At 38.2% G+C, this 22,978-nt stretch overlaps 1 protein-coding gene across 1 annotated transcript; it reads right to left on the minus strand.

The window, feature by feature from the left end:
- Positions 1-75: 75 nt before the first annotated feature.
- On the minus strand, positions 76-22,972 carry zdhhc6 (zinc finger DHHC-type palmitoyltransferase 6). Its single transcript, XM_043712731.1, has 10 exons — positions 22,829-22,972; positions 19,359-19,450; positions 11,559-11,718; positions 11,166-11,327; positions 10,677-10,730; positions 8,859-9,026; positions 6,210-6,251; positions 3,828-3,973; positions 1,923-1,969; positions 76-419 (listed from the first exon to the last, which is right to left on the minus strand). Exons 1-10 carry the CDS (start codon positions 22,868-22,870, stop codon positions 319-321), a joined length of 1,014 nt encoding a protein of 337 aa, XP_043568666.1. The 5' UTR covers positions 22,871-22,972; the 3' UTR covers positions 76-318.
- Between the last annotated feature and the right edge of the window lie 6 nt (positions 22,973-22,978).

Raw genomic sequence — 22,978 nt, forward strand, 5'->3', positions numbered from 1 at the left:
ATGAATTTCAGCTCCAGTCTGGACCACAAGAATGATTCCTTAGTTTCACTAAAGATGGAATACCACAAACCCATATGAAAGCAGAAGACGATTTATTGTTTTTGACAATCTAGATTACCATAATTAGGCTGTTTCACAAACATTGAGAATCCAAAGGAATTCTTTCGGTTATAAAAAAAATGCTTGTGAAAACTGTTGCTTTACCAAAGCAGGTCAAGTATAAACTAAATCTGAAAAAAGATTAAAACTTTCAAGCTAAGGAAAATAGATCCTGTAGATCATCACAAATTCTGTCAAAAGCACAGGCAAAAGGAACTGTTACAAAATCTTCTTTTCTTCTGTTGGTTTTTCTGTGGCAGTGTCATACAAGCATTTTTCCACACATCTTCTTGGGAACCAACCTCGTTCATGCTGTCCAACTTAAACAAAAATAAAAAGACAATAGAATTAAATGTCAAAGCTCAAATAGAAAATAGTTCAGATCTTACCACTATTTATTATGCAAATTTTTGATTATTCCCTCTATCTCCAGGATATTTAAAACTCTTTTCTTTCCCCAGCACTTAAAATCAGGAGAACAGCAAAAAGTTGGTCCTGGAGATTGGCGTCCTTTCTCATTCGCAACATTTTTCTCTGGTGGGTGACGAAGGGAAAGCTCCGTTAGCTCTTGCTGTTATGATGTTGGGACATTATGTGGACTCCTTGGAACTTTAGGGTTGAAGCCTAAACGGCTAACACCACGAATAGATAAACTGAGAGAGTATCTTTCCAAAAGTTACATGCAACACTTACATTCCACAATCACAAAAGTCATAGTTACAATTTTTACGAGGGGCTGCAGAGAATATCTAATATCAAATCTGCAAATCTAGACCATCAGTACTGACCTGAAAATGCCAAATTAGATTTCATAGCTACTTTTTGAATTGCATGCAAGACTGCTGCCACTGAACTAGGTTGACAATTGCAATTAAATCATTCATGATCTCGACAGCTTTTAAAATGATAATTGCTGAGTGTGGATGTTTAACCAGAATTTGAAGGAATCTCATGTTACAACAGTTCCTCACCTGGTCTCCTTGTTACGCGTAGGATATTCTTAGGCTGGACAAGGTTCAGAAGAGATTTACGAGGATGTTGCTGGGAATGGATGGTTTGAGTTATAAGGAGATTTATGATATGCTGGGACTTTTTTCACTGGAACACAGGAGGATGAGAGGTGATTTTATAGAGGTTCAAAAAATAATGAGGGGTATAGATAAGGTGAATGGCAGGTGTCTTTTCCCTAGGGTAGGGGATTTCAAGATCAGGGGATATATTTTTAAAGTGAGAGGAGAAAGATTTTAAAAAGACGTGTGGGGCAATTGTATTTTTTTAAAATCACGAAGTGGTTCGTGTGTGGAAAGGACTTTCAGAGGAAGTGGTGGATGCGGGTACAGTTAGGACATTTAAAAGACATTTACATAGGTACATGAATAAGAACTGTTTGGAGGGATATGGTCCAGATGCATGCATGTGGGACTAGTTTAATTTGGGATTATAGTCACCATGGATTGGTTAGATTGAAGGATATGTTTCTTTGCTGTATTATTCTGTAACCAAACAAAACAATCTCCTTAAAGGAATAAGAGCAAAATACTATGAATGCTGGAAATCAGAGAAACTCAGCAGGATTATCAGCTTCTGCGGAGAGAGAAATAGAGCTAATGTTTCAAGTCAAGTACAACTCTTATTCAGAACTTTTCTGTATCTGTGTTTGCTTCTTAACTGGTAGTGAGGTGAAATATTATTGTGAAACTTTTTAAAATCTTTTTTAATTTCTGACCAAAAATGTAATTACATTGTAAATTCAAATAAAAAAAGAGGGAATAGCATAAGTAGGCATTTCCTAGCAGACATTAATGCAAGTTTTGTTTATTTACCGTGGGCATTTTTTGTCTTCAGGTTCTTGTTGCCATACATCCAATGCCTGAAGGGAAACAGTAAAAAGATTTTCTGTTCTATGTACGAAAATGGCACGTCTTCGAGAATTTTTATGTACAAATAAAAACTGCAGTTAACATCCTAGTTTTTGCTACTTAATATTTACCCTGTTCACATTGTTTTAGATACCTCATTTTTGATTCTCTCATTTTAAGCATATTGCTGTCATTAATCAATTTCATACATTGAGTAAATTATATTAAACTCATTTTTTTTCACATTTTGTTCAAATCTTAGTTTTGCATAAACATTGTGTAATTAGTGCAGGAATGTGAAGCAAAAAGTAAGAAAGACACCATGACAACACCATAGATGCCAGGAATGGCAAGGGACTACATTAAAACTGAATTGGTATGGATATAGTAATGAACTAGTAATTGAAATGGTACAACTACCAGTATGCTCTACAGGTCACAATGGTGGGGATATGAAAGGAGACTGGCAGTTATTTCAGAAATACGCCAGGACAAAAAAGTTCTACAACTGCATGATTTTCACTACCCAAGATAAATATAAACAAAGTAACTTAAAAAGGAGACAGAAGAAAAAGTTGATTTTGTAGATATTTGAAGAAAAAAAATTAGTTAAGTCAAACGTACTCCCTTACAATAAAGAACAGGAAAATTGTAATGGAAAACAAAGAGATGGTAGACCAATTAAGTACAAACTATCTCCCAAAAATGTTGGGGAATACAGGTTGTAGTGAGAGAGAGAGAGGAACAGAAGGAAATCACTGTTAGTATGGAAATGGTGTTGGGAAAATTTATATGATTAAATGTTAATAAATCCCCAAGACCTGATAATGTACATCCCACAGTAGTTAGGAAATGGCCTCAGAAACTGAGGATACATTGGTGGTCATCTTTCAAGATTACATAAACTCTGGATATATTCCAATGGATTGGAGGGTAGCTAATGTAACCCCACTATTTAAAAAAAGGATGGAGAAAGAAAACAGGGAATTTAGATCAGTTGGCCTGACATCAGTAGTGCAGAAAATGCCAGAGACTGTAATAAAAGATTTAATAATTGAGCACTTATTGACAGGATTGGACAGAGTCAGCCTGGACTTACGAAAGGAAAATCATGTTTTCAAAATCTACTGGAACCTTTTTTTGAGGAAGTAACTAGCAGAGTCGATAAGGGAAGCCAGTGCATGCAGTTTATTTGAACTTTGCGAATGCTTTCAATAAGGTCACATTTAAGAGATTAGCATGTAAAATTAAAGCACAGAAAGAATGTTTCCAATGACCAGGGAGTCCAGAATGAGGGATCAAAGTCTTCAGGATATGGGGTAGACCATTTAGAACTGAGATGGAGAGAAATTTCTTCACTAGTGGTGAGCCTACGGAATTCTCCACTACAGAAAACAGTTGAGACCCAAAACACGGAATGTTTTCAGAAGGTGTTAGATGTAGTTCTTAGGGCTAAAGGGATCACTGGGTATGGGAAGAATGCAGGAACATGATAATATTAAATGGTGGAACAGGTCTGAAGGGCAGAATGGCCTGCTCTTCCATGTTCCTGTGTTTGATTATTTTGAAGTAAAGTATGAATATAGTACATCTCACGGGGATATAAGAGAGATTTGCAGTGAATCTGAAAAAAGTCTGCAGATTAAACAAGGAATTAGGATTTCTATAAGCATATAACTTTTGATAAGTTTAAAGATCGGCTTCATTAAAGAGGTCTCAGAATTAAATGAGGACAATTTCCCTCAAGTCATATGCTATATCCATCAGATGTTTCAGAAGTTCAAAAGTTACTTTAAGATGAAATAAGTGTTCTGATCAACAAAGCTTGCTATATGTTTCATGAGAACAATCAAGTTTGACTCAACTTACGGGAGACCCCTTGTAACTAGAATCAATTCTCCTTTCTTCAGTTGCATTCTGGGTTCTTCAGTATAAGGCGTGCAAAAAAATGTTTTGTATCCTTTTGAGATTGGACAGCAGGCTCCACTGTAGTCTTCAATCACTTTATACTGGACCTGTCCATATAAAGTATACATATAACAAACCGTAAAAAAACATAAGCAACAAATTTTTAACATGAATAGGTAACCAGATTTATGGCAGCCTTATAGCACAGGTACTGGATACATTAATCAAGTTAAAAATCATGATTCTTTTAAATGATGTTGTACCTAAAGACTTGATAAGTTTATACTGTTGCATACACTATTGCAGGTTCTCAAGTCAGTCATTCCATAAATGACTTCAAATTTGTTAGGTGTTGGTATACTTGTATTGCCCAATATCCACTTACATAGAGTTATGGAGTCATACAGCACAGAAACAGACTCTTCGGTCCAACTGAACATAATCCCAAATGAAACTAGTCTCACCTACCTGCTCCTGGCCCATATCCCTCTAAACCTTTCCTATTCATGTATCCATCCAAATTACTTTTAAATGTTGTAATTGTACTCACATCCTCCACATGAACAATCCTGTGTGTAAAACATTTGCCTCTTGCAGCTTTTTAAAAAATCTCTACAAAAGTGCCCATTCCTCATCTAAACCATTTGTCTTTTGCAGATGCTTCTTTGAATCTCTCCAAGAAATTACTTAACTGTATGAGGCAAGATACCACTAATTATTAGCCTGCCTTATTTCACAAGGAAGTGAAAATGGAGTAAGTCTGACAGATACACTTAATTCAATCAGCATCATCATATAGCCAGACCAGTAACCCAAACACAGAGACACAGATAACATTCTGGAAACTCGGGTTCAAATCCTGCCATGGCAAATGATGGAATTTGAATTCAATAAAAATCTGGAATTAAGAGCCTATTGATAATGATGAAACCATGGTCAATTGTTAGAAAAAAAAAATCAAGTTCACTAATACCCTTTAAGGAAGGAAACTGTTGTCCTATCTGGTATGCTCGCATTGCCCAATATCCATTTACACAGAGTCATAGTCATACAGCACAGAAACACAAACATACATCTGATTCCAAACCCATAGCTTAACTGCCCTCTGAAATGGCTTAGCAAGCAACTCAGTTGTACCAAACATCAGATGAGAAGAAATGAAACCAGAGATACCACCTGACATTGACCTAGGCACAAGAAATGGCAATGGCATAATCAGCTTTGTCAACCCTGGAAAGTCCTCCTTACTAACATGTGGGCGGCAAGTGCCAAATTGCGTGAGCTCTCTCTCAGCCTGACAGTCATACCCAAAGAATTATTCATTACAGACAATATCCCAGACAACACATCACCATGCCTGGATGTTTCCTGTCCCAACAGCATGTCAGGCCCAGCAGAGGTGGTGATACAGTGGTATACAGTCAGGAGGGAAGTGCCTGGAAATCCTCAACATTAACACCAGACACCATGATATCCCATGGTACCAGGTCAAACATGGACAAGGAAACCTCCTGTCAATTACACACACCATCTTCCCTCAGCTGTCAAATCTGTGCTCTTCCATATTGAACACTTAGAAGAAGCACTGACAGTGACAAGGGTGTAGGATGTACTCTTAGTGGGAGATTTTAATGTCCATCAATAATAATGGTTTGGCAGCAGCACTACTGATGGAGCTGATTGAGTCCAAAAGGTCATTGCTGTTCGACAGGTGGCGAGGGAACTAACACACTTGTCCTCATCCTCTCAAAACTGCCTGCTGCAGATACAACTGTCCGTGACAGTATCAGCATAGGTGACCACCGCTGTGGAGTCCCAAGGGTCGTATTCGCATTGAGAATGCCTTATATTGTATTGTGTGGCACTATCATTGTGCTAAATGGAACAGACTTCGAAAAGATCGCTAATATGCCTCATGAGAATGATTTTTTAAATAGTCAACCTAAGTAGTTTTGTTACTTCAAAAAGGTATCTCCTGTAAGAGTGGTGAAACATTGATTTTTATTTACTCGTCTTTTATTCATTTCAGAATGCATAAGTTTCAATGTATCTTCTTCAAACAATAATCTGCATAAAGCCAAAATAACAAATCTATTTTTAAAATGTTAGCTTAAACCAAATGTTTCAAGCAAAAAGATATCATCACAAAAATGTATTTGTAAACCATTTGCAGCATATTAAATATTATGCAAACATGTCAAGTGACTAAGACAAGTTCTTGATTCTTTGTGATAACTAACTGCAAACACAATTCATTTCAGATTTCATATCAAGAAATTACTTTAACAAGGCACATCTAAATGCTGCCATCTGGCGCAAACCTGCAGGCATTACATTACTTACGCTTCTCACTCTTTTATCAGCTTTCTGTTTCAGCTGCTCTATCTGTAAATAGATACAAGAATTTAACATACATTTCCATATAAATTGAACAAATTTAGTCATTGTCACAGAGAAATTACAAGTAATTCAACTGGGGTTTCAGATGAAATCAAGAGTGAGAGCAAAACTTAAACATTCCCCATCACCCAAATCTCAAGGAAAATGATTCATTATGGATCCTTCCCAAATTCATTAAAAATACTAGAGATCACTTGTGATTTCAATGTGAGATCATAAATCTGCAGTTGATTATAGAGGGCCAGGAGGAAATATTCAAAAGACAAGTCCACTGGAGTCTTTTCCTGTACCTCCCAATGGCTTGGCTGAAAAGTAGCATAAGTTGTGGCTTGAAAAAAGGTCACCCCAGTGATCAATCTTGAAATCACATGATTAAAGAAGAAATGTAAACTAAATATTGAAGCTAGATGATATAATCTGAATTGTTTTGATTTTACTATGAATGGACTTGGATTTACAGCATTCTTTTGTGTCTTCACGGCCAAGACTTACTGAAGCAATTGGAGTCACAGTTGTTTCCCATGTAGGTACAGCCATCAATTAGCAGAAGCATGATCTCACAAAGAAAAGAGACAAGTGAGCAGTTAATGTTTTATTGAGGAACGAATATTGCCCAAGATGCTGGGAGAACACCATGTGCCTATTTTGGCAAATTGCCTTCGGATATTTAGATCGGGTCTGGCAGAGATGCTGGAGATCAAATGGAACAAGAGACCAGGTGATGGTTTATAAAAAGGATAACTAGGTCAAAATGTATCTTGTGGTACAGTGGTAGTAACACTACCTCTGAGCCAGCAGACCTCAGTTCAAAACCTATCCTCTCCAGATGTGTACAATAAGATCTCTGAATAGATTGATTGGGAAAAAAAATTGGGTTAGACAGGATCTTGTTGTGCAGTGGTAATTTCCCTACATCTGAGCCAGGAGGCTGGGTTCAAGTTTGACTTGCTCCAGAGGTGTGTAATTGTATCAGTGAATTGGTTCATTAGAAAATAAAATAATTGGGTGAGAGAGGGCTGTTGTGGTACTATCCCTCCCTTAGGGACAGGAGGCTTGGATTCAGGTTCCACCTACTTTAGAGGCATTTCATAACATCTTTGAACAAGTCGATTAGAAAATATAATAATTGGGTGAGAACTGAGCATATATATGAGGAACATGTAGTCCAAGTGTTAAGAGTTTTATGATGTGCAACTTGAAATAAAACTCTTAACTACTAACACTCTGGACAAAGGAATAGTGGGCATTGTGGCTAGGTTTGCAGATGACACAAAGGCAGCTGGAGGGACACGTACTGCTGAGGAGGTGCACAGGCCGCAGAAGGACTTGGATAGGCTACGAGAGTGGGCAAGGATGTGGCAGATAGAATACAACCATGGTAGGTAGAATAGACGCATAGGCTATTTTCTAATTGGGGAAATGCTTCAGAAATCTGAAGCACATGGTAGTTAGGAGTCTTACTTCAGGATTCTCTTAACATTAACATGCAGGTTCACTTGGTAGTTAGGAAGGCAAATACAGTGTTAGCAGGCATTTCAAAAGGGCGAGAAAACAAGAGCAGAAATGTACTGCTGAGGTTGTACAAGGCTCTGGTCAGAATATATTTGGACCATTGTTTGCAGCTTTGGGCCGAATACCTAAGGAAGGGCCTGCTGGTCTTGAAGGCTGATTGCAGGAATGAAGGCCTTGTTATATGGGGAGCGGTTGAGGACTCTTGAGTCTGTACTCGCTGAAGGTTAGAATGATGTGGGGGAGGGTGGGTGGTGATGTCATTGAAACTTATAGGATACAGAAGGGCCAGATTGGAGCAGACACGTAGAAGATGCTTCCACAAATAGAGAGACTATGACTTGAGGGGTGCAGTCTCACAGTGAAGGGATAACCCTTTAGAATGGTGATGAGGAGGAAAGTGAAGGGAAGTTATTCTCTGAAGCTCATTGTCACAGAAGGCTGTGAAGTCCAATCATTGAATGTATTTAAGACAGAAATAGTTAGGTTTTTGATTAGTAAGGCAAACAAAGGTTAAGGGGAGAATGCAGGAGAATGGGGTTGAGAAGCATATCATTATAACATACAAATGATGAATGGTGGAGCAAAGTTTGATGAGCAGAATGGCCTCATTCTATTCCTACATCTGATTGGCTGCCTAGAAAGATATACACCTATACCCTGCCTAGCCAACCTTTCAACCTCTGTTGTGTTAGTGTTTAACAATGTGAAAGGCTACACTTGAAATTATACATCACTCGCTTCAGTGTCGCAATGGCATCTCAGTATAGATTATGTTCCCAAGTCCTGGAATGGGTCTTGCACTTGGAATGAAAGAACACTAGAAATTGGACCAAACAAATTAACAACATTTTAATATCAAAGAGAATTAAAAATCATATTGAAGCAGGCCACAGAATAATTAGTGAAATCTGACCTTGCCAGGGAGTTCAGAAGAAAACACATGGTTTAATGAAATTTTAAAACTTAACAGAAAAATGATTTTTGAAAAAATATACATTGTACATTTTTATTTGCTTCTTAATATTTCATATGATATAAATAACTTACATAGAACATTACAAGAGTATTTTAAAAATTAACCGTTAATGAGTACTGATGGCTGCCTTCACGAACAGGCCAGAAAATTCCATCTGTATCGGGAACTCCAGACCACGTGAACACCTGTCTGAAGTTTTTCCACTTGCTTCCAAGGTCATATGGGAAGATGAATTCCTCACCAGTTTGATAATACTGGATTCTGTCTTTGGCCTACGATAAGGAGACAGGTGTACTATTAAATTTGGAAAATTTATTATTGTGTTGAATATGGTAATCTGCAAAACAAATTACAAATAAATAAAACAGGGTAAAGTAAAGGCATTACATCACTGACTATCACATCCTATCACCTGTAATGATATAACTACTTTCAAACCTTGCTCCAGTTGCACATAAGACATGATAGTTTTATTTCCTGAGCAGGCTGTGCTCGTTTAACTGAACTGAATTCACCCAAAGTTCCTCAATAAATCATTATGATATACTTAAATGTAAAATAAAAAAAAAACTGCAAATGCAGGACATCTGAAACAAACAAAAACAGAAATTACTGGAGAAACTCAGCAGGTCTGGCAGCATCTACCAAGAGAAAACAGAAATAACATTTCGAGTGATGCTTCTTCAGAACCTTCAGTAGATTTACTGCCCTATCAATTAAATCTTGATCATCAGCGAAGTAGTGGAAGGGGTAAATGATGGTGTTTTCAAGCAGCAAATGCTCAGTCATAAAATTAAGTTTGGCTCAGACACTCAGTTCCTGGCCACATTATAGCTTGGTCTAAACTTGAGCAAAACAGCAGAATTCCAAACAAGAGGCAAGCATAACTGCCCTGCATGTCAAGACATTTTACAGCGTATGGAGCCTTAGCAAAATTAGAGTGAATGGTCCAGCATTTATAAAGGTACAAGTAAGGAGTGATGGAATAATCGCCACTTATCTGTTTGGGTGCAGCTCCAATAACACAAGATGCCATCCAGAACATAGCAGCCTATTGACTGGCACCTCATACATTCACTTCTATCACAATTAACACACAATTGTAGTAGTGTGCACCATCTCCACAACACACTGCAGTAGCTCACCCAAGACTCGTTAGACAGTAACTTTCAAACCTGCAACCATGATCACCTAGCAGGACACGAGCAGCAGATACATGGAAAGAAACCAATGCATAATTGGGCAATCACAAGTTTGCCAATCCAAGATTGACCATGGACCATTTATGCTCCGGTCATGCACTATTAAGACAACTAGAGTTCATAGTGTCTCTGATCATGGCTAGGAAGGGTTAATAAATGGTAATTCTTCAGGATCAGTCTGCAAGGTAAAGGCTGAAGATAAAGAGGGTTATCTAAAAAAAAAAGGCATATCTCCTAATTCCTAAAATCCTCTCTAACATAACAAGGCTCAAAGTGAGCATGCTGGAATACAAACAGCATAATTCAAACTCTCCTCTCCTTGTGTCTTCAAGAACCCAAAAAAGAACAACAATGTTTCTGGACCACCATCAAAATCATGGCATTTATCACTGTTGAGTAATGAGTGGTAGCTTAGAATCTTGGAATTTGCAACCTAACACCATTATGAAAACAATGCAAAAGCAACATGATTCAAATAGCCTCAACCACCAGTGTTTTTCCAGGGTACCTAAGTATATACAGTAAATGTACCATGGTTATGTCATCCAAGATTTATTCCAAGATAAACTTTGATTGTTTTGATAATGTCTTCACAACTTTAACCATTTGGGACATTAAAATGTAAAATAATTGTGATTATAAACTTACAATTTACCGAGTCAGAGAGTTATAGAACATGGAAACAGACCCCTTCGCTCCAACTTGTTCATGCAAGCCTACCTTTTCTTCAATCCAAACTTCGATTGTGGTTTTATTTCTGAGGATCACTTTCATCTACAACAAAAAAAAAGAAGATCAAAACAATGAACTCTAATGCCCATGCTAATGTTAGTCAATTCAAACATTTAGAAGAGAGTCTATTATAATACAGTAGTCTCTCAGTCAGTAGAATAGGCACTAATTCTTGGTAAAGTTCATAGCTCAACATCAGTAGAATGTTTGGAATGCAATGTAGAAAATAATTGGAACTGTGCACAGTTCTGAGTGTGGGTCTTATTGGACAATAAAGAGACTGGAACGGTGCACAATGCTCCAAGTGTGGGTCTAACGTGGGATTCTTATATATCAAATTAATAGAATTGATAGTACTAAAATAAAAAAAAGGTATCTTTAAATAATAAGGTTCAATTTTTTTCAATGGAATTAATCAGGATGGGGAAAAAAATTGCAACAAATTGATTTATCAAAACATTCAATTTCAAATTGTACCTGAATGAAAAATAACATGCCGACAGCTATTGTTGTACCAATTGCCAATCCCAAAGCAAAGAGTGAGGCTGCAAATCCATAAATTCCAAAAGGAACAACGAATTGTGTATCCCTTCGAGGCAGACTCATGTCAATCTTTACTGAACTCCAACCAAATGATATCTGAAATAAAAGCAATACTTTAAAATATATTTTATTTTGAAAAAAATACACAATCATCAAGCAAATTGATGTCAATGTACAAACAAATCCAATTAAGAATTTCCTCACGATCAAATGCTACACTATGTGCAAATTTGGCTATGATATTTGAGATTACTCCCACAGGAGTGAACAATACCATAATTACTAATGTGATACCATTTACTTGGAATAATGTCATGCCTTACTTACCCTGTTATAAAGCTGTGTGTACATGGTCATGATTAAAATCACAGAAGCATGAATACAACCCAACGGTGCTAACAACAGGAATGAGGTAAAGTAGCCATGGTTCAAATTACCACAACAATTATTGATCCATGGACAATGATGATCCATCTTCATGACACATCTGGAAGCACAGAGGGTAAATATTAGGTCAGCACAAGTGCAACTCTGTCAAGCCAAAATACCAAATGACCAGGAAAGGGCACAGTCCACTGCAATACTTATAATAAGCTAAGGAATTAAATAATAAATTAAATAATAGGTTAAGACTTCTCATTTTACTTCGATTTTAATCAAATGCAGCAATTCATGTGTAATGTATATTTTATATATATAAAAACCTATTATGAACAATTTAGATGTAACAAGATGCACAGTGCAAACCAAAAGCAATGAAGAGTTTTGTATCTGTAACGAAGTCCCGAGATAATATTTACCTGATTTTTAAAATTTCGGTATTAAAATACAAAGGTAATGTAATACACAAGATACCTTTCTTTGTTAACATAGTTGACAGCCTACAAGACAATTCCATTGCCATTGACTAAGCATGAAGCATGTCAAGTAATTTGAATTACATGGTACATCTGACATTAGTTTTACATTTATTATGCTTTCATTACATTCACACATATTATTTAAATGGAAAGTGTACTATTCCATTTAAGAGACCCATGCAATCCTTTCAAAAATGAAGACTTGCATTCAAATAATAATTTCAAAGGTAGAAAAATACTGTACAGCAAAGGGAAAAATATGATTACTAACTAAATATCACATAAATAAGATTTATCAAAGCTAGATTAGAAGGGGACCTTTCCTCTGAATTTTGTATTTTATTTTCTAAAGTGTAGTCAAAACTGTAGTGTAGAAATCAAAGTATGCAATAAGCACATTGTAAACTTCCATAAATAGTACTGGCAATAATTATAACAGCTATCAGACAATTTATTTCTGTGGTGTTTAACGAGAGATAAGCATTGGCTTATCTTTGAAATACTGCCAGGGGTCTTTCTATCTTACAAAGAAGTCATAGCCTCAGTTTAGTACACAATGATCAGTATAGTGCTGGATCATCAGCTGACAATTTGAGCTTATGCCCCTCATTGAAATGGGCAGAAGGAGTTGTATGACTTACTGCAATAATAGAGTACAGATAGTCCACTTATTTCTACTTGAAATCTAGGCCACTAACTTTCAGGAATTAGTTAGAAAATAATCGCTCACTACTGGGCCACTTGGTCATACCCTCATCTGTCAGCTGTTTCCCTGCTGCTAATTGAAGCTTGGCATGGAGGTGCAAGCTTGAGAAATTCTGACTGAGAAGCTAATACTTGAGACACAAACCATTTCAGGGGTGTGTTCCCTAAATAGTGCAGCCAAAGAAGCATGGTTGTGCCATGACGTGCTCATCTTCTCCTCTGGCTTGATACAAACTGGTCGGAACCATGCAACACAGTTCTTAGTAATGCAGAGCTGCAGTGTGTAATTTTGATATTGATGCTATAGGTGATACTCTGCAGTTACTTACCAAGCTCATTTGTAAAAGGTTTTCAACTTCTACTACAGGACAGGACATGCAGGAAGAGCATGCAGATGTCAGAACTGACATATTCCCTCTCAATTTATACTACCTTCACATGGTTAAAAATCACACAAACACCAGGTTATCGTCCAACAGGTTTATTTGCAAGTATAAATTTTTGTAGCACTACTCCTTCGTCAGGTAGCTATCTGATGAAGAAACAGTGCTCTGAAAGCTTGCACTTTCAAATAAATCTGTTGGGCAATAACCTGGTGTTTATGTGATTTTTAACTTTGCCCAACCCCAGTCCACACCGGCAACTCCACATCATGGCTACCTTGACATGGACATAGTGCTTCATTTCCACCAAGTTAAAAGTTTTGTAATTTTCTACTTCATATAATTGCGAAAACAATATCACCACAAGGATGGTAGCAGATAAAGGGCAACTCCCAAGAGAGCACGGAATTTACAATACATGCAGCCTTACTGTCATCTACTATTTCTGGAGAACAAATATTTAAAAGTCTAGAAACACAGTCACTAGTCAAAGGAGCAGAAAGTTTAGAAGCGAGACAAAAATCAAGATATTTATGAGGAAGCCTTTTAAAAATGTAGGTATTTCAGAAGAGAATTCTCACAAACAGCAGCAAGATGACTGACCATTGCATCACTGACAACAGAGTATGAAGTGAAGAAAATTCATCTCATACCTGAACTGCGAGGAAATGCAGTGCACAAGCCAAGACAGGGACTAGCGAATGCTAGAAATCTGATTGGGCAAAGCCAGAGAACTGTACACAAGAGCAAAGATTTTGAAGTGTAAACAGTGCAGGGTTTCAGTGGAAATTTAATAAAGATAGTGGTGAGAGATCCTGAAAATAAACTAGAGCTGACTGTAAGGAAGGGAGGAGAGATCACCGAATGAGCTGGTTATACTTGAGAAGTAAAACTATGACAGGATAGAAACAACAAGGATTTCCCTAGCAGAAGTGTCTGCAAAGTACTGACAACCAACAATAATCAAAAGGTCACAAAGAGGTGAGAATAATAAATTGGTTACATAGATCAAAGACAGCTAGAAGGAATAACACACCAATACATTTTTCAGTTCCATTACAGAAGTTGTTTTTACTATGTTAGAAATAAATTTTCAAAGAAAAATTCATATCATTTGAATATAAACAATCGTTTGAACCAAAATAGCAAATACAAAATAAAGTTTATAAATTTAAGCAGAAATTGGCATAAGTAATAACTTCACTGTTAGAGTGATTGGTGAAGAAATTAGACTTTGGTAATATCGTCAAATATAGTTGAATTGTACTTGCTGTATTATGGTTCATCATGTTCAGTTATCGTCATCTTAATCAAACTGAACAGAGAATAGGTAAACCAAGTAGATAACAAAAGTAACTTTCTGTATTATGCTCCTGACTTTAATGGTTTTATTTATGGAGCAAATGGGAATAAACAATAACAAATTAATTTTAAATAATTCCAGACAGAATTGACAATGGGAAAGCTGTTTTTGATTCTATGCATTTTCACACTCAATGTTAAATTACTATGATTATTCCTACAAACTAATGCCTAAGACTAAGTCTAATATTCAACTGGCAAGATATACATCAGGGGAAAAAAGAAAAGTTGTTACTTATTTAAAATGGGTTAGTAATTGGGAAGTTTTCCTTCAGTGCAGGAAGAGCAGTTTGACAATTCACACAAACCTTTCCTCAATATCTTCCCACTCATTCTGTAAACTTTCTCCACTACAGAAATCATTCTCAACATGCAAAATTAGGATGATAAATTAGATAGATAAAGTGAGTGGGCAAAGATCTGGCAAATAAAGCATAATGTGGGAGAATGTGAAAATGCTCATTTTAAACAGGAAAATGAATCAAGTATGACATCCAAATTGTGAATGTTTATAAAGTGCATGTAGATGTGGAGGGGTTTGGCTGACTTAATGCTAATAGAATGTCATTGTTTGAAGGAACGGAACACAATGCAATGAGGTTAGCTTTCAGACATGCAGGGGTTTGGCAAGATGACATAGTGTGTTTTTTTAATTATTCACTCATGGGATGTAAATGTCACTAGCTGGGCAGCACTTATACCTGTCCCAAGTTGCCCTTGAAAAGGTAGTGATGATTTGGCTTCTTGAACTGCTGCAGTCCACATGCTTAGGTAGACCCACAATTCCGTTAAGGAAGGAGTTTCAGGATTTTGACCCAATGAGACTAGTGGAACAGCAATATATTTCCAAGTCAGGATGCCGAGTGGTTTAGAGGGGAACTTGCAAGTGGTAGTGTTCCCATGAATCTGCTGCCCTTGTCCTTCCAGATAAAAGTGATCGTGGGTTTGGAAAGAGCTATCTAAGCATCTTTGCAGAACTTCTGCAGTGCATCATGTAGGCAGCATATACTGCTGCTACAGTGCATTCGCATTGGAATAATTGAGCGTTTGTGGATGTGATGCCAATCAAGCTGGCTGCTTTGTCCTGGACAGTGTCAAAGTTCTTGAGTGTTGTTGGAGCTGCATTCATCCAAGGAAGGGGGGAGCATTTTATCACACTCCTGACTTGGTGCCTTCTAGATGGTGGGTAGGCTTTGGGGAGTCAAGGGTTATTAACAGCAGAATTCTTAGCATTTGACTTGCTGTTTTAGCCCAGTATTTATGTTGTTCAGTTCAGTTTCTGGTCAAAACATCCAGAAGGTTGATAGCGCTGGATTCAGTGATTATAATGCCATAGAATGTCAAGGGCAATGGTTTGAATGTTTCTTATTGGAGATGGTCATTGCCTGGCATTTGTGTGGCACAAATGTTACTTGCCATTTTTCAGTCCAAATCTGGACATTACCCAAGTCTTGCTGCATTTGGACTTGGACTGCTTCAGTATCTCAGGAGTTGCGAATGGTATTGAACATTTGCGCAATCATTGGTGAACATCCCCAGTTCTGACCTTTTGATGGAGGGATGACATTGATGAAAGAGCTGAAGATGGTTAGGCCTAGGACACTACCAAGAGAAACTCCTACTGCGGAGGACCTTCAAAACTGCAACCATCTTTGTATGTATCAGGTATGACTCCAACCAACAGAGGTTCCTTAGATTCCCATCGATTCCAGTTTTGCTATGGTTCCTTAATGCCACAATCAATCGAATGCTGCCTTCACGTCAAGGGCCGTCACTCTCATCTCACTTCTGGCGTTCAGTTCTTTTGTCTGTGTTTGAACCAAGGTTGTAACAAAATCAGGAGCTAAGTAGCCCTGGCGGAACCCCACTGGGCATCAGTAAGCAAGTTATTGCTGAACAGATGAGACTTGATAGCATTGTTGATGACACCTTCCATTACTTTACTGATAATCAAGCATAGACTGATGGAGCGGTAATTGGCTGAAGTAGATTTATTCTTTTTTTCAGGATAGGATACTTAGGTAATTTTTCACATCATCAGATAAATGCCAGTGTTGCACCAGTACTGGACTAGCTGGCTAAGAATGCAGCACCTTATGGAGCACAAGTCTTCAATACTATTGCCAGTAGTCAGGGTCTGTGGCTTTTGGAATATCTAGTCTCTTCAATAGTTTTTTGATATTACATGGAGTGAATTGAATTGCCTGAACACTGGCAACTGTGATTCTGGGGTGCTCTGGAAGAGGCCAAGATGGATCATTTTGGCACTGCTGGCTGAAGATAGTCGCAACTGCTTCAACCTTATCTTTTGCATTGATGTGCTGGCCTCTCCCATCATTTTTTTTTATTTTTTATATCTGGAAGTGCTATCACACACCTGAATGGTTTCTCCACCACCAAATCACTGGAACATATTTTTTTGTTTTTAACTGCTAACCATCACCAGTAAATCACTCATGTTGCAAGTTGAATATTTACATGCAAGCCCATTAGCGTCAACTCTCCCATCATTGAGGATGGGGAAATTTGAGTCTCCTCTTCTAATGAGTTGTTTAATTGTCCACCACCATTCACTCGTGGATGTGGCAGGACTGCAGACCTTAAATCTGATCCATTGGTTGTGGAATGACTTGGCTTTGTCTGTCACTTGCTTATTCATTTTGGCGTATGTCGTCCTGTTCTGTAGCTTCACCAGGTTGACATCTCATTTTTAATGACGCTTGGGGCTGTCCTGCCATGCCTTCTTGCATTCTTCATTGAAACAAGGTTGATCCACTAGCTTGACAGTAAGGTAGAGTAGGGAATATGCCAGGTCACGAGGTTGCAGATTATACTGGAGTGAGATTCTGCTGCTGATAGCCAACAGTACCTCATGAATACCTAGTTCGAGTTTCTAGATCTGTTGGGTACCAATACTGTCATTGAAAGATCCATTTACAGCAGGCAGATTGGTGAGGATGTAGTCAAGCACGTTGGTTACCCTCACTGCCTGGCATAGATCCAGTCTAATAGCAACAATCTTTAGGACTCAATCAGCTCCACCAGCAGTACTGCGACCAATGCATTCTTGGTGGTCAACAATGAAATCCTCCATATCACACCATTGCCGCCATCAGCTCTTACTTCAAGTGTTATTCACTACGGAGGAGAATGGATTTACCAGTCGAGCGAGGACTGCATAGTAATCAGCAGGAGGTTTCTTTAACTACGTTTGACCTGATGTTGTGGGACTTTGTGGTGTCCAGAGTCAATGTTGAGGATTCCTAAAGTAACTCCCTCCCGATAGTATACCACTTTTGTTGGGGATACCTGGTGGCCATACCCAGGGGTGGTGAGTGTGTCTAGGACATTGAGCATGACTATGTTAAGCTATTGCTGACTAGTTTGTGAAACAGTTCTCTCAATTTTGGCACTATCCCCCACATGTAATGAGGGACGACTTTGTAAGTTTTACAGGGCTGCTTTTACCTTGTTACCACATACAACATTGACTTCCTTATTTATGAAAAGATGTAATTGCATTGGTCCAGTTCAGAGAATGTTTACTAGATGAAACAGGAAACACAACCCATATAGAAAGGTTAGACAGGCTAGAATTGTATCTGCTGTAGTTTAAAAGGGTTAGAGGAGACCAGATTGAAACATATATGCAAAAAGAATACTTCTTTTGGGAGAATCTAGAACTAAGGGTCATTGATTCAACATAAGACTGTGCCTGGGGTCAATCTTTAAAAGTCAGCATCTGCAGACCTCACTTTCTCCTCAGTCTTTAAAAGACAGGTAAGGAGAAATATTTTGTCAGAGTCACAAGTCTTTGGTACTCCCTGCCTCAAAACTCTGTGGAAGTAATTTTCTTTGATATTTTTAAGGTAGAAATACATATATTCTTGACAAGCATGTCATGACAAGTAAATGTTTAACGGAGTTCGTGGGAATGTGGACTGATCAGATTACCTTGGGTCTTATTGAATGTTGGAGGCAGGTTTAGGGACCGAGTGGCATACTCCTGTTCCCAAATCATATGTATGTTCTTATGTCTTTATGAGACTATATAGATTTAACACGATACCGTACAATGAGTTGCAATACAATTTCAATATAAATTGATGAAACAGTGTAATGTTCAGATTGTAATAGTTATTTAAAGCACTTCAGTGCAATTCAATTCTTGAAACTACTAGAAATTAGCAAATATTACAGTGGATGTAATAATCATTATAATCTAGTTGCACACATTTATCATCTAACAATAAGTAATCAAATTTGGTTAAATTAGGAAGGGTAAAGTTTACAAAGTTATTAGTCTGAATGGAAAATAGCTGCAAAAACACTAGAGTCAATCGACATCTAAAAGAGACAAATTATTTTAGACAAAGTTTTTCCAATTTAAATATTAAATGGTGAGCTATCTTTTCAGATTGGACAATGTGTGCTGTAATTCTTTGATAGTTCAGATTGCAACTTGAGTGAGTTTTTATATTTTTGTGAGTATGAATGCATCATATCTCACCTTGAGGTGAGGAGTATCATCTGTAAATAGGCATAAAATTGATCTTGTCATTACAAGGACCAAAAACAAACCATGCATTACCTGATTAGGTTAATTCATAACTCTTTTTTTAAAGCAGGTAAAGAACTTATTTTTAAAAAGAAAAAGGGAACAAAAATCAAAACACAATGAGAATGTTATCAAGAAAATGATTGAAATAGCTCTCTTGATGGAAAATGTTCTCCAATTTCAAAATATAGTTATTGCAAAATTGTACAAAATGAGGTCCCACAGTTGTGCTTTTCTACGTGAACTGGTCCAACCATACCTGTTACATTTACGACAATGATGAGACCGTGGGGCCTTGTAACCTTGACAGATTCTGCAGTCCTGAAGATAGACTGCATCCTGAGGGTTGTCCTGGAACAGAGTATATAGATAATTACAATGATTGTAGTTGATTTCAGTATAAGAATATAGATATTGATTACAACAAAAGAGAATGAATGATTCAGTTATCATGTGTGAGAGAATGCGAGATGCCAGAACGAGCGAGAGAGAGCACATGTGCAGATTCCTGGGTTACTAATTGCCTGTATCATGAGAAGTGTTATTTTAGGTAGTAAAGTTCAAAGTTGGGCAAACATGCACAGCTTTCTCAGCAGTGTTGCTAATAGTGCCTGTTAGAGATTTCAATTACTGCAACAGAGAAGACAAAATACATCACGATAAATGAATTGCAGAAGTATTAATCCAAAAATGTGCAGAGATAGGAAAACAAAAGTGCACACAATTTTAGAGGAAATTACTGCAAATTCTGGAATCTGTACTGAAAACACAAAGTACTGGCAATCACAGCAGTACCCAGGAAGAGAGAGCAAGCTAATGTTTCAAGTCTAAATGATTCCTCATCAGAGTTAAACTGAAGTATGGATGGGACAGCACTTAAGCAATGGACCAGGGGGAGGGAGGGTTCGGTGGAGTGATAGGAGAAAACAGATGTTGATAGTTCAGATTAAATTATTGGAATGTGAGAACAATGGCGTGTCTAACTACCAGACTGAAAAGAACAGACAGTCCCACTGGAGTCGGGGGGTGGGGTGGGGTGGGGTGGGGGAGGAGGAAGAGATATTTTACTCCCACTTTCTCCCACGCATTCTGTTTAAACAAGTGCATCTATTCCTCTTTCAGTTGTGTTTTCAAAGACACTACTATATTAAGTTCACAAAATGTCTTTTTATTCCAGAAAACTTAGTATGGAATTCTGGGGAGCTACTGGTTTACTACTGTATTTTGGGAGTGAAATTCCTCTGACTTATGACCCTTTATGTCATTTTAAGAATTTCCAGTTAGTAGGCTCCAGCTGCTGCCTCTTCACCATTGATGTGCAACCCCTTTACATGTCCATCCCCCAGCAGGATGGTCTCAGGGCTCTTGCTTATTCCTGGAGAAGAGGCCTGAACTGCCCCCATCCACCACCACCCTCCTCCACCTGCCAAGCTTACCCTCATTTTGAACAAATTATCCTGTAACTCCTCCTACTTTGTTCAGATCCAAGAGACAGCCCCAGGGTAACCCCATGATCCCTAGCTATGCCTGTCTCATTGAGTATGTGGAACATTGCTTGCTCCCATCCTACGCTATGTCCACCCACAACGTTTTCCTCTGGTATATCATCAGTGCTGCTTCCCTCTACCATCCGGATTTGGAAAAATTAACCAATTTCCACTCTGCTCTCATCTTCTCCTATTCTATCTCTATCACCACCCTTCCCTTCTTTGACTTCTGTTTGGGGATCGGCTGTCCATCAACATCCAGTACAAACCCACTGACTTCCACAGTTACCTCGACTATAAATCCTTACCATGCTTCTTGTAAAGACCCTCGTCCAGTCTTCCAGCTCCTCCAACTCCGTCGCATCTGTTCCGATGATACCAACTTTGACAAGGGGACCTCCAAAATGTCTACCTTCTTCCTCACCAACGATTCCCCAGTACCGTTGTTGATAGGGCCCTCAGCCGGATGTGACTCATTCCCGTACTTCAGCCCCAAACCACTCTTCCCTCCCACAACGGTGCTAGGACCTTCCTTGTCCTCACCTATTATCCTACCAGCGTCCACATCCAAAGGATCATCAGCTGCCATTTCCACCACATCCAGCAGAATGCTAACACCAGACACACCCTCCCTTCCCTTGTTAGCCTATTACAGGGACTGTTCCCTCCGAGACACCTTCGCTCAATCCTTCTATTCTCCCAATATCCATCCCCACTCCCACAGCACCTTCCCTTGCAATCGCAAAAAAATGTAACACCTGCTCATTTACTTTCTTCCACCTTCGAGGTGAAGCAGCATTTTACCTGCACTTCACTCCATCTGGTAGATGCTCACAATGTGGTGTCCTCTACTTGAGGGAGACGAAGTGTGGACTGGGCGACCGCTTTGCAGAATACCTATATTATGCCCACAAAACTGACCCTAAGCTTCCAATTGCCTACCATTCCAACACACCATTGTGTTCCCTGGCCAACATTTCTACTTGAGGCTTGCTACAATGCTCCAGTGAGCATGAGCTAAAAGAACATCACATTTACTGCTTGGGAACTTTGCAATCTTCTGGACTCAACATATTGTTCAATAATTTTAGGTTCAGAGCACCTTCTTCCATCTTCTTACCCAAATACCAGGGTCTGTTATTACATGAAGTGCTACCACAAACAACTGATTGTCAACCATTAATGGACCCCATTAACAGCTATAGATTCTTCTAGGCTGACATTAACCCATTTCTTAGTCTGCCCAACTGTTTTTCTCTCTATTTGGACTCCATCTATCATTTATTTTTTTCCCCTTCCCCCAACCTCTCTCTAGCATACACACCAACCTTCTCCAAGCTATAATCTGTTCTGAAAAAGGGTATCCAAACCCAAAATAGTAACTCTGCTTTACTCCACAAATGTTGCCAGACTTGCTGAGTTTTTCTAGCGATTTCTAATTTTGTTTCCTCTTTCTGGTATTGCTCATCTTTCCTCTTTTTGGCATGTCTCGTCAACATACTTAGTTGGGATTGAATAGTTTGCCAGACAGTTGTCAGGTGCTGCTGCAGTCTGCCCTATATCCTTTATAACTTTGGGGAAGGTCTGTTCAAACCCCAGGATGCTGAACTGAGCACAAGGGGGATTGAGCTATATGCAGCAACGTGCTAGTCTCAGCTGGGATGTAACATATTAATTGGAAGGTTATGTTATGAAACACTTCACAGGGCTATGAGTGCAGAGAACCTGGTTTATAACAGTATTTGAAACTGTTGTTTGTTATTTAGGTTATTGTCTGTGATTTGTGAGGAGTTGACCCCAAACAGGAAAACTTGACACACTAGGCACTAATTATGAAAGATCAGGAGAGATTCATTAATTCTTCAATCAAAAATTGACAAGTAGATGGAATGTCAATGTGTTTCACTGAGATGACTACCATTGCTTCAGGCAAGTTTGCAACATAGTAGAAAGCTCAGATCGCTTACACATTGAGCAACCACAATGATTGCTGGGAGCATTAAGCGGCATAGACTTACCACTCACAATGCAAGTTCAAAGAACCCTGATCTCTACTCTCACCTTATTCAATCACCATTACATTAGACACACAACCAGACAGCGAGTATTACATTTGTTGTAGAAATCTTGTAATAATTATCTACATACAGCTTACAATAGATCCAAACAGCCATTGTAATTTTAAACATTTTATATATTTAAGAGAAAAATTAAGGAAAAGGAGCAGACATGTTCTTCTTACCGGTTTCCATCCAATTGGGACATAGCCAGGACCAACAAACATTGCATTAAAGTAGTTGTAAAGTATAAGAACTGTCCAGTTTATCAACAAAATGAAATTTATGCTTCCACCAGGAGTGTCAAGAGGCCAATACCAAAGCACTGAGTCTAT

The sequence above is a fragment of the Chiloscyllium plagiosum genome, chromosome 22 (genome assembly GCF_004010195.1).
Source record: "Chiloscyllium plagiosum isolate BGI_BamShark_2017 chromosome 22, ASM401019v2, whole genome shotgun sequence".
In the NCBI taxonomy this organism is placed as follows: domain Eukaryota; kingdom Metazoa; phylum Chordata; class Chondrichthyes; order Orectolobiformes; family Hemiscylliidae; genus Chiloscyllium; species Chiloscyllium plagiosum.